This window comes from Anabrus simplex, chromosome 12, assembly GCF_040414725.1.
Source record: "Anabrus simplex isolate iqAnaSimp1 chromosome 12, ASM4041472v1, whole genome shotgun sequence".
Lineage (NCBI taxonomy): Eukaryota > Metazoa > Arthropoda > Insecta > Orthoptera > Tettigoniidae > Anabrus > Anabrus simplex.
The window spans coordinates 38,528,859-38,542,316 of NC_090276.1; the positions used below are offsets into that span (position 1 = coordinate 38,528,859).

General features: G+C 39.4%; 1 protein-coding gene across 4 annotated transcripts in view; it reads right to left on the reverse strand.

Annotated features, from left to right (window-relative positions):
- Positions 1-13,458, reverse strand: part of Swt1 (Swt1 RNA endoribonuclease) — a 241,258-nt gene that overhangs the window by 116,554 nt on the left and 111,246 nt on the right. For all 4 annotated transcript variants that reach the window (XM_067156738.2, XM_067156736.2, XM_067156737.2 and 1 more), the window contains exon 9: positions 13,316-13,404. In XM_067156738.2, the coding sequence (XP_067012839.2) occupies positions 13,316-13,404 (89 nt within the window). The remainder of the gene's footprint in view (positions 1-13,315; positions 13,405-13,458) is intronic.

Genomic DNA, 13,458 nt, shown 5'->3' on the forward strand with positions numbered 1-13,458 from the left:
GACAGGCTGTCGCCAACACAAAACAAAAAATGGCAACAGAAGCTTCACTAGAGCAGACCGCTACCACAAGCAAATCAGGAACGTCCGTAGAGATAGAACTGAAGATTTCTGCATAAAAAATCAACAGATTACATATCGACAGACCATCTCGCAACAGTGCATACTTTAAGGAAAGGAAGAGAGTGAGGAAGGAAGCCAAAATAGCGGCTGAAACTTGTACGGAGAAGAAGCCAAGGAACAGAGGCTATCCCTCCGACAACTCCCAAAAGGCTAAGGTTGTGCAGGATAGTACGCCATGAAGTTTGGCTACAAAACCGCCCGCCAAGAAACAGAAGGAAGAAATGGTCATGCCCTTTTCGGAAAGACTTACTTCAATCAAGGTAGCCATAATACCTAAAACCTTTCCAGATGGGAAACAGAAGGAAGATGTGAAAGAACTCTCATCTGTTCTGATAGCAGAGATGAAACCGCTGTCAGACAGATGTCTCCCAGGCTTCCTCGAGTTTCCAAGGCTAGAAAGTGGAGCAATGGTACCGATCTGTGCAAATCCAGAAACCAAAGGTTGGCTGGAACAGACAGTAGCCAATTGCAACCCTTGGAAAGGGGAGAATTTGGAGGTGGCAGAAGCCAAGAAGGTGCTGAATTGCTGAATACCACAAAGGTCATCAAGTTTCCACCTCCATTTGACAGGATGAAAGTTGAATATGTTCTTGTCAGAATACATCAGCACGACACCAAACGTCCGACAAAAGAGTGGAGAGTGGTGAATGCGACAACTACTGATGACACAGGAAGGACATTATTGTTTTGGCCCTTAGTGAAAGAGATTTTGAAGAGCTCATGAAGAGAGGCCTTAAGGCCAAGCTTAGACTTGGGCAGATCAAATTTCAAGAAATTAAGGGAAAAACAAAACTGTACCGGGAAATAGTTATGGGGCCAGAGCATGGGAAGGATCTCAGGTAGTGTGCAGTTGCGACTGGAGTCTGTACAGAGAAGGATGATTTCGCAGGGTGAAAAATAGATGGTAATTAAAATTTTTGACAATATTTATTGGTAATCTCAAGCAAATCACCCCTGCTTCTTCGTCAAAATTAAATTTTCAATTGATCTCTTCAGAATGCAATTAAGTAAATGAAATATATGCGCTGTTATAATCCAATACATCCACTCTATGTTAATAATGTAATGTTCAGGATAAATACCAGATTTCTAATATCTCAATACATCCTACAGTTTATCTAGGATCTCTCATATAGACTCAAATTCAAAATAACACTTTGATCATAGAACTTCATTCAACCACTTGTTGATTTACCAATATTTTTAAACTGCAAATTAAGTCCATCACTCGTGGTGAAAACCTAAAGTCTTTCTAAAATTATTAAACATAATATTAACTGACACTTGCTTTAGCAATCCTACAGTTCAAATTAAATATTTTCAATCACTTGCTGAAGAAATCCTACAGTTCATGTAAATAATTATACAAGATTATTAAATAGTGTACTCGTTATATGACAAGCCTTACAGTTCATCTAGTTATTGTGAAATGTTTCAGTTTACACAACTTCAAAGAGAAACCTAAAGTTCATTGAAATATGACTTGAAGTCTCCTACAATTTCTACAAGCAGAATTCACACGATTAAAAATTACGAAACCCTTTTGATTTGATCAACGTAGCACTGTTTAGTGACTGAGTGCATTATTAAAAGGTCAGTTATTATTTAAGTGTAATTACTCGCTTAAGGAAAGGTAAAATACACATATATCACCTGTATTCTGCTCACAAGAATGGTTGAAGTACAGCTCTGCAGCTTGGTGACTGGAGCTTCTGCAGTGAACAGCCTGAACTCGAACTTAGCACCAGCAGTGTACCACGTTCCATCCCACGGAGACACCATGTTTAATCCCTCGTAGATATCACAATCCCTCGCTGGATACCATGAATGTCCCTCGAAGACACTACGAGTAATCCCACGCTAGATATGACGTTCTACGTAGTGTGATGTTACGACACCTCACCAAGATTTCCGGTGTTGTAAAAAGAAAAGTTGAATGTTGAAACACGGGAAAGTTCAATTGGCACTATACAGCGAGTTGTAGGACTATTAATTATCATTAATGAATTGTATTTCACACTGAAATAAGTCCGAATGCACAGTTCGTACTCGTACTTTTGTACTATAGCATTAAATACGTGACTTGGAATAGCACAGTCTCTGTCACAGTTCGAGCTATAAGTCAAGTTAATGATATCGCTTCTGCAGCCGAAAGCACAGTCTTTCACCACACAGTTTATAAGACATGAAATGAGACACTAGCACAGTTCATAATAATCACAGATTATGTCATAATTCAGTATAAGAACAACTATCACAGTCCGCTAAATACTTGAATAAATGCAATTAATGTCACTTCTAGAACAGTCTCTTGAATCCTAATATTCACTGCTTAAGTGGTTTTTATGAATGAGTTCTCATAATAAGAGTTTATATGACCTAATATCACCATAAAATGTCCTCAATATTCAGTTCTTATGACACTAATCAAATGTTCAAGGAAAAAAGTGAAATTAGCCACATTCAGTCCTATTAATTACTGAATATTTGAGTGGAATAGTACTTCAAATAGTTCACAATCGTAGTCGTATGTGAGAAATGCATCTCAAAATTAATGAAATTATCATTAATTGAAGGTTTAATTTATCACGCACAATTTCCTATTATGCTTGTCACTGTAAATGATCACGACAGAGTTCAAATATGTACGGAATTAATAAAGTCCATAATACTGTCGAATGGTAAATTAAACACGGGTATTCTCAGTTTTACCTAAATGCACGGTCTGTATCGCAAGATCACTTGTTCAAGAAATTCGTAAACCATAAACGACGATACTCAGTTTGATAGAACTGTATAATATCTCACACGTCCACGACGCGGTTGAAACTTCACTTACTACGATCTCGCTCAAATTCAAAGTTTTAGCATATGACTTACACATCTCTCGCGAAGCGCGACGAAGCAGTATGACTTCTAGCCATGATCGAGTTTTCGATTTCAACTGACTATACCCCTGAGTCGTTGACCTATTTATATTCTGCTGGGAGTGAGATCACTGGGTCAAGCGACAGATGGGTGGTTATGCATTCCAAACTGCTACCTGTCATATCTTCTAAACTACCAGGTGGATTGATTTCAAATTTTCAATATTGTACATTTGAAATGTGGGCTACATGTTGGTGTTTGTCTCGTTTTTATCTGTCAAGCTGTTTAGAAGTTATAAAAATCATTTCTAGAAGTTTCCATGGGGAGGTGAGATACATGTGGTGCTGACGTCACTTGACCTTGTTCCCCTCTCTTGCTATCTCCCTCACACTTACAGGGAGCAGTAGAGACAAGAACATTCCCTCGGACAGCTGTTGCTTATGGCACAACTCAGCCGTTCTTTCATGATTACAGATTTTATAACCTGATGTGCCAGGACCTATGCCTTCCTGGTACAAAACCTAGTATTGGCAAGGATTGTGCTGAAAGTTCTTCAGGCCAACCTTCAACATAAAAAAGCAGCTGTTGCCAATTTCGTCAGGAAGTTCAAGACCGAGACTATTGACGTGGCTCTTATACAAGAACCATGGGTAGTTAAGGGCACAGTAGCAGCACTGGTGGAATCTGAAGGTAAGCTAATGCATGATACTACATTGGATATGCCCAGAACATGTTTACTTGTGAGCAGAAAATTAAAATGTATTGTTACAGGAACATTGTTCACAGGATTTAGTGGCTGCCAAGATAAAACTTGGAAATTGGGAACGTCCCAGAGAAATAACAACAGGCTCTGCGTACCTTCCACATGACTCAACGGATCCACCTCCATCAGGAGACGTTGAAGAATTGATTTGCAAAGAAAAGAGGAAACGTGAACATCTAGTACTCGGAGCAGATGCAAATGCACATCACACTGCATGGGGCAGTACCAACTGCAATGCAAGGGGTGAGTCTTTACTAGTTTATTATTAGAACAGAATTGATAATATTAAACCTAATAAACCAACACTTATAAATAAGAATCGTAGAGAGATAATAGATATCACATTGAGCACCACGCATATAGCAAACTTCATTAAGAATTGGAAGGTGCTGGAGGAGCCATCCTTGGCAGACCACCAGCATATCCAATTTGCGATAGATGTGAGGCAATGTGATATTGAATTGTACAGAGATCCTAAAAGAGCGAACTGGTATGGATACAGAGAAGTTCTGGGCAGGCTGTAGAAAAGATCCAAACAAATGTAAGGGGACGGAGGCAGCGGAAGAATTAGAAGAGGCCATTTTAGCCCCAAAAATGTTAGGTGGTGGAATAACAACCTAGCCAAAATGAAGAAAGAGGTTACAGTATTGTATAAAAAATCATCAAGAGATGGCATGTGGGATGTATATCATAGGTAACTCACCGAGTATACTGTAACCTAGAGATATAGAGAGCAAGAAGAAACTCATGGAAACTGTTCTGTGAGACAGTGGAATCAAACAATGAAGCAGCAAGGCCCCAGAAGTTTCTTCAAACGGTACATGTAAATAAAGTGGGAACATTGGAAAAACACGACGGAACATACACTCAGACGGGAAAGGAGATACTGGAGGTGTTGCTAGCTTGTCTTTTTCCTGAGGCTGAGGAAGTAGAAGGGGAAGAAATGGTTGAAACAGTGGCCAGACCACGAAGAGCAGATTGGAACTGTGCCAGCTGATTAATTAAGCCTAACCATGTGAGGTGGGCAATCAACACGTTTCAGCCCATAAAGGTTCCCGGGCCAGATGAGATATTCCCGATACTTCTGCAGGAAGGATGGGAGATAATCATCAAGGCCCTGACAGACCTTTTTAGAGAAAGCCTAGCTCTGGGGTCTAAGGCTTAAGCGGTATTTATACCAAACGCCTGGAAGGGCAAACTATGCCCAAGCCAAAGCCAATAGACCATTATGCTTAAATTTCATGCTAAAAGCAATGGAGAAGATACTGGATAAATACATCCGGAAAACTGTGCAAATGAACTCAACCGTACACAAAAATCAGTTTGCATACAGACCTGGCAGATCCACTGAGACAGCACTCCATCATTTGGTTTGCAAACTAGTGGAAAGCCTAGAATAGAAAGAAATTGCTCTGGCGGAATTCCTAGACATAGAAGGGGCCTTCAGTAATACAATCTACATCTCAATGATGTAAGTTGTTGAAGAGAGTGGGGTGAGCAAAACTGTCGTAAAATGTATCAGATCCATGTTAGACAAAAGGAAAATAAAGGCAACTCTGTTTGAAGAGATGCTAACAGTTAGAGCCACCCAAGGTTGTGCACAGGGAGTCCTTTCTTCTCTTCTGTGGAACCTTGTGGTGAACAAAATCATAGCCAAGCTCAACGAACAGGGATTTTACATACAAGGATACGCAGATGATCTAGTTATTGTGGTCAGAGGTAAGGTGATTAGTGTCATCCAGGACCTCATGCAAAGATCATTTAACCTTGTGGAGAACTGGTGTCAGGAAGAACAACTCACAGTCCACTCGAGCAAAACAACACTGGTCTCTTTCACAAAAAGGAAGAAATTAGAAGGGACGAGAACACTGAAGCTCTTTGGGCAAGAAATCTATATGGAAGAACAGGTGTTACAATTAGGTGCAATATTAGACAAAAAAATTAATCTGGAATCCACACATAGAAAGAAATATAATCCGAGCTAAGAACCTATTGCATGCACGCAAGATGGCAGTCGGGACAACATGGGGTCTAAAGCCGGCAATGGTGATGTGGATATACACAATGATCATTAGACCAATGATGACCTATCCAGCAATCATTTGATGGATGATATTAAGTTGAGGGAAAGTTAGCCATAACTGGGGCAATGAAGACTATGTCGGCAGAAGCCTTGAATACCCTACTAGATCTCCCTCCATTAAGTAACCTTACAGAGGGACAGGCTAGAATGAGCTCATACCGACTGCAGCAAAATGGATGCTGGAAGGCTCAAAGGTTCAATCTTGGACACTGTAAAATTAACAGAGTAATAACAGCTGATCACATGATTCCGAAGTATATCTTTGAGAAACCATTTGAGACTCAGATAACAAAAAAAGGAAGACTGGGACAATAACAGATGGAAAACTACTAGGGAAGATATTGTATGGTGGACAGATGGATCAAGGACTGAGAAAGGAACAGGAGGAGGGATCAATGGGGAAAGACGTGAGAGATCAATTCAAATGAGCCTAGGCAGACACACCACAGTTTTCGAAGCTGAAGTGATAGCCATCATTACAAGCCTTGAGGAAAACCTGAAAATGAACTACAGAGATAAGAACATTTTTATATTTACAGATAGCCCAGCAGCCATTAAGGCGCTTGAAGCTGTCTGGGTTACACCCAGAATTGTTAGGTATTGTCATACCCATCTCCTGAAGCTCTCAGAGTACAATGTTATTAAAAAATATGGATACATGGACAAGCAGTCATAGAAGATAATGAAAAAAGCAGATTAACTGGCAAGTAAAGGGTCAGAAACACCTTTTGTGGGCCCAAAACCAGTATGTGGGATCTCTTATAGACAAACCCAACTTTACATAGGTAAATAGGCACAAAAGGAACAAATGGAAAACTGGAAAAATGTTCCAGGATGCAGGCTTGCAAAAGAATTAATAAAGAGCCCAAACAAGAAGCATACTAAGGAACTGCTGGAACTCAAAAGGGTAAATATAAGATGGGTAGTAGGACTGCTGACTGACACTGCCATCTTAAAAAGCACCTACACAGAATTGGAGTAATAAGAGACAATGTATATAGGAAATGTAACGATGTGGAAGAATCAGCTGAACACATACTCTCTGAATGTGAGGCGCTGTGAAGAATCAGAATCTCCACACTGGGATCACCTGGTGAAGAGAGAAGAAACATCCGAGGAGACGCGATAAGGACGACCTGCAACTTTGTGAAAGGAGCAGGTATAACTAGGTGGGGATGAAGGAAAACACATGGTACAAAAAGATATTAGAGGTCGACGTTAAAAGGAACTTTTTAAAGAGACCCCATGAATAAAGGAAGAATAAGAATAAGAATAGCCAGGATCGAACCTGCAAAGTTGGTGTCAGAAGGCCAGCGCCTCAACAGTCTGAGCCAAATCAACAAATATCATCTTATTAAGGGCACCGGCCTGTTAAGACAACCGCTACCCAGTCATACCGCTTGCAGGTATAGAGTGTCATGTGTTCAGCATGGCATTACTGTTTGGGTTTTGTGTCTGTATCCACTGCCTCTCGTACCATGCTGATGACTGTTGCTTTAAGGAGTCTAACTTCGACATCGTTGGCCTGACATGACATGAAATTAATGATATAAAATGTACCGAATGACTAGAATGAAGATGCAAGTGAAGAAAAATAGCCAGGAAGACAATTGAATCAGTAACGTACAGAGTTTTTCATATAAAAACCTGACTGCTTGCATGCAGTTGGCCGACTTCTCCCACACCTACAGCCTAACTGGCTGTCTGGCTTGCTTCCACACTTCTTGCGCTGTAGAAAGTAGTCCGTGTTCATTTGTGAGGATGGAAAGACAGTTACCTTTAAAGCAACGTATTTTTGTATGTAAATTTTGTTATAAATACAATTTGGCTAGCTGTGATTGTGTGTAGTTTTTCAGGAGGTTCTCTGGGCAATTGCCTACTTCCAGAACTTCAATTCATGATCTTGTGAATAAGTTTGAGAGTACTTGTTCAATGCTAAAGCAGAAACATACATGAAGACTTTACGGTGTTAACAGAAGGAAGATTAGACTACACTGATGCAAAACTTCAATGCAGGCCATGAAAATCTCTACCAAAAACCAGCAGAGCAACTTCAGGTTTCAGTGACTTCTGGACATACAGCAACAACAGTTGTGCTTTCTCTTAAAACAATAATCACCACCACTTTCATGAAGAAAAATTATACATTTACATTCTAGTGATATGTGTTATATTGATTCTGAAAAGTAAATTTTGCCTTGCACATTAACCAGAAATACAGGTGACTAACGATGAGTGTTTACTACAGATTTCCTTTAACTAGGCACTGTATAATTGGAAATGATCAGATTACTGCTATTTTTTGATACGGTATTCTGCAGACGTTCTTGCATTAAACATCGGGAGTACACGGTACAAAGTGCTGTTACCGTAGGTTACTTTATGGATGACAGTACAAGAAACTGCATTCTTTCATAACTGGGAGAAAGGTTGTGGCTAGCTGCTATTACAAAAATAACTCTGAAGCCCCTGCTCCAAGACTGCTTTCCAAGCCAGCCAGTCACCTTGAGCCATCCCTCTCACTCTTGCCTTTGTCAATACACTTTATCAGGCAGTGGTCAATTAGTCAAATTACAGTAACCTGCTGGTAGTCAGGGAAAGTTACGATACCATTGGAATTAGTTGAGTACCACTATGACTGGTATTGTCAATATCAGTAAGCATAAAAGTTATTCTGTTTCTTTTAAACTAAATGTATGTTTGCCGACAAGAATAGTGTGCGGGACGTGCATGAATTCGCTATTCAACCAAACATGATCAGATATTGGTGAAAACAACAAGAAAAACTAATGTCACGAAAAAGAATGTTAGATCTTTTTGCGGACAGCAAACTGGTAAATATTACAAATTGGATAAGAAGGTGTTGGTGCGGATAAAGGAAATCAAGAACAGCAGCGACAGCGTTTCGTGAAATGCTAGAAATTAAGGCACGTGAAATTGCTAAGAGCTATGGAAATGGTGGAAATGATTAACAGGTAAATGCAATTTATGTTTATTTTGAAACTTTCTCCCCTAATAATACACCTAATTTTAATTTTTAAGAAGAATGTCCCAAATGGTGTTTTCCGTTTATTTCAGATGCAGTGAACGTGAAATTAGGCCTACCCTACCGTGTGTGGATACTTGCCGCAACTGTGTTAGATTTATATCAGGCTAATAATGGTCCATATTGGAACTTTTTGAAGTCTGAATAATATATTTTTTGATTTGAAATATATTTTCGAGGAGGTTCGTATGTATAGTTATTTAATGGATATTTTGTATGCTCTTAATTTTGTATATATGCGCATATAAGACCCTCTTCGATTTTTCAGCACTGGAAATAGGAAAAAGCAGGGGGGGGGGGGGGGCTTACAAGCAAGTAAATGCAGTAAATGTTTCTATGTGGAAAGAGTTTTCCTTCCCATGGCAAGGTGCAAAAGAATCTGCTATAGTTCGTTCTTTACGCCAATCATCCTTCAGTGTCAGGAATGGAAGGAAAACCTGTTGTACGAACACATGGGAACAGAAAAGAATGAAGGTGCTCTTGAGTCATGAAAGTGGTAACATGACGTAAGCAGCAGGTAAGTAAAATGGATGCTTTTAAATATGCAAATAGAACGAGTATCTATATCCTTTAAAATTTGTACAATACAATAAAATCATGTGACAAACTAGGACACAATACCATACAAAAGTAGATTTTACTTGTGTTCATATCTGTCCTTAGAAATAGTGATGATGGAAAAAAAAAAAACATGTTAACCTTACCATAGATATAAGCCACACGAAAAAGTCTATAAATAAATCATTCACAAACTGGCCAGAGGTGGCAGCAAGTAATAATAATTAAAAAAAAAAATAAATAAAGGAATGAGACTACTTACAGCCAAAACTGGAGCAGCAGCAGCAGCATATGACATTTACTATATATACAATTTGTTTTACGTCACACCGACAGATAGGTCTTATGGTGACCATGGGATGGGGAAAGGCCAATGAGTGTGAAGGAAGCGGCTAAGGCCTTAATTAAGGTACAACCCCAGCATTTTCCTGGTGTGAAAATGGAAAACCACGGAAAACCATCTTCAGGGCTTCCGACAGTGGGGTTCAAACCCACTATCTCCCAGATGCAAGCTCATAGGTGCACGCCCCTAACCGCAGGCCAACTCACCCGGTATGACATTTACTGATGATGGTTGTGGTGATAGTTTTTTTAAGAGGAAGTACCAGCGGGCAGCCATCCTCTATTAATACTAATCAGAAGGGAAATGGAAGAGGTCCGACGCTTCAAGGAATGAGGGTATGGGGGGGAAAAAAAAGGGGGGGGGAGGAGGGCCATGAAGGGCATGAAAGTGAAAGACTCCCTAGGCCTCATAAACCTAATACCACCAAGCTGAAAAAGAACACGAACTGATCATGCGGGGACTCTGACGCAAGTAACTGGAAGCCAAAATGAAAGTGGTTGGTAGTGGTGATTGTTTCAAGAGGAAGTACAACTAGGCAACCATCCTCTATATAACACTAATCAGTCAGAAAAAATGAAAGAGGTCCAACACTTTGAAAAACAAAGTATCGGCCAAAGAAAGCCAAGGGCCATCAAGGACATGAAAACGAAAGAATCCCTAACCTTCGAATGCTCTAATAGCGTCGCGGTAGAAAGAGAAGAAGAGTTGATCAAGGGAGGTCGGATAGGATTATGAAAGTGAGGAGCCTGGCACAAGTGAAAGCAATGCCAGGAGTCAGTTAAGGGCCCCGTGGTAGCCAACCCTTGCTCACCAAGATGAAGTCCATGTATCCAATCATTAGGGAGTGTCAACACGAGAGTGTTAAAAGTTACCCAGATCCATCTCTGGTGATATATAATGTTTACAAAGGTGGTAAGAGCTTGAACAAGTTTGTTACTTTCATTAAGCTATTTCAGTCTAACCTTAAGCTTTGACAATATGCAACTCATTTATAAGAAATGCTTTTAATGTCATTCCTAACGCAGCCAATCCTTGTGATGCAATGCTCTGAAAGTATGCCCAAAAAGGTTGGTTGGTGACATTTTACAATGGGTATAGCAAGTTGGAAACTAGTCCTACTTCTAATAAGGTAGAAGAAAAATTCAATCATATTTGTACAGTGTTGATTAGGTGGGAAGTGCTAATAAAGTTCCGGTTACTGAAACTGGGAAATCAACATGGAAAATGAAAATCATAAATTATTACAGCTCGTATAACTCGACGAGGAATATGAAGGGCTTAGATAAACTCCTGGACGTATTCAAAATCTTTCACAAACTGAATTACGTTTAGAATGTCCACCAATGTATGATCCTGTACAGTCGACTTTGTGAAGTCAAAGCACGGGCCATTGGCTACTTTGACGCAAAGTCTCCACCGAAGTCTACTTTCCGCAAAGTCTCGACTAGGAGTAGCAAAATGGTGACATTGGTGCGTACAAAGTCAATTTTGCCTCAAGGTCTTGTTCTTGAATACAATCCTAAATGTAATGGTTCTTCTAAGGCATAATTCTGACACTGAGAATGCAGACTTTCTGCAGCTAATTCTGTGCAGTGTTTGTTTGGGTGCCTCTGCTGTTGATATCTAAACGTTTTTGTTTGGAAGCTGATATGCCTTCACTATTTATTGAAATGACTGTCTCTCTTTGCTTCAGTGCAGATTTTGCACCTCTACACGTTCAATGAAAGACCAGGAAGGGGCAATATCAGATGCAATGAATGCTGTAAACATTCAGGCACAGTGGTTTGAAGTAATTTTTTAAGGTATATACACGTAACTTGAAAGCTTTCCAGTCTGTCAAACACACAAGTAAAATATAATATTGCACTATAACATACCTGTAGAAAAACACATTATTAAACAATGAATAAAAATACAACTATTAAACAAAGAATGACAAGTTTCGTTCTTGAAAGAACATCATACGATTCTATCAAGTCACACTCAAATATTTAGGTTTATTTCTGTTTAATACTTGTATGTTGGGTATTCAGCCCGAAGACTGGTTTGATCCTCCACAGCTCCGCCAACAGCTGTCAGCCTAGGTGTCACTGAAGAAGCATACTAGGGAAATGAGGAGTGATGTAGTTTCACATTGTTTTCCTCACGGGGCCAGAAGTTGCTATTACATATCAATCAGTCTGCCAAGACCACTGAAATGCATGCACCAACAGACACTATGAGCGATATTTTCACACCATTCATAGCAGGGACTGGCTACATAAGGAACGGTATTACTAGCATTGCTCATAACTCTGTCACTTCATACTGGGAACAGGACATGACTTCTTAGTTGCACATCTAGCAAGAATCAAAATATAGCCAATGGAAAACTGCTCAATCTGCAAAAGTACTGGATTAGTGATGGTCTCAAAACACAGACTTCAGTGCACAGGACTCAACCAAACAATAACAAGGAAATTTACCAGCCCTATACTGAACAGCCAGGAACAAGAGGAAACAAGACTTTGTTTCCTAATACATCTTAACAACTGACTTTACATAGCACCAACACAGATAGGTCTTATGGCGACGATAGGACAGGAAAGTGGCCATGGCCTTAATTACGGTACAGCCCCAGCATTTGCCTGGTGCGAATATGAGAAACCACGGAATATAATTTTCAGGGCTGCCGCCTAATACATCTGTACATTATTAATGTTGTTTGTATATTACTGATTTTTAGAGTTATCAATTTTATATTGGATTTACCTCTCAATAAAGCCATAGGTTACAACAAAACCTCTGTCACTTTCATATTGTCAAAGCCAAGGATGAGTGAGACAGACAGGTCAATGAAAGTACCTACCAAATTTATTCTAGCCCATACCAGAAGACATAATAGTAGGAACTTGAAATCTGAAACTTATCTAAATGATGATCTCGCTTGTCTCTACTCCAGCACTTACTGACAGGTTTTTTGGCAGCTAACTACTCTAACCCTCTAAGGCCTGTAAAGAGATGACTTTGCTTTTGCTCATGTTGATTCATTTCAAGGGCTTGAGGATACTTTATTTTTTCAATAGCTTCTTATTCACATAAGAAATCTGACCATTACCCTGAGTTATTTTAGAGTCAGTGGTAGAATGTGAAACTAATGAATGAAGACAGCCTTTTCATTTACAGAAAATAAAGAACACATTAAGCTAATCTTTAATCTTTGTTTTCTGATATCTATGCACCTTGTTCGTCTTTCGTTTTGAAATAATGCAATGCAAAACTGGCTCATAATGAAAACTTTAAATCCATGGTTTTCTGAAAAATAAACCCGATCTATCTTAGCACTGCATTCCATCATTAAAATAAGAAAAATAGATTTTGTCAAGTTGACTTGTGCTTGAAAGATTATTAATACACGAGGTATTTCTTTCAATGCTAGGGGTCAATGACCTCTATATTTGGTCCCTTTTAACATCAACCATCATCATCTTTCAAAGTTTAAAATGTTGCCAAACAAAATCATACTCTGCATTCAACAACCGTGATCATACTTACCACTCTAGGCACTTTCTGTAGACAGCAATCTAAAATACCATCATCTGGAGTAGTCTCTTTAGTAAGATTTGCTTCCGACACAGACTGACCTAGAGGGAACAGTCCTTTTTTATAAGCAATGGAAGCGACAAACAAGTGAGAAA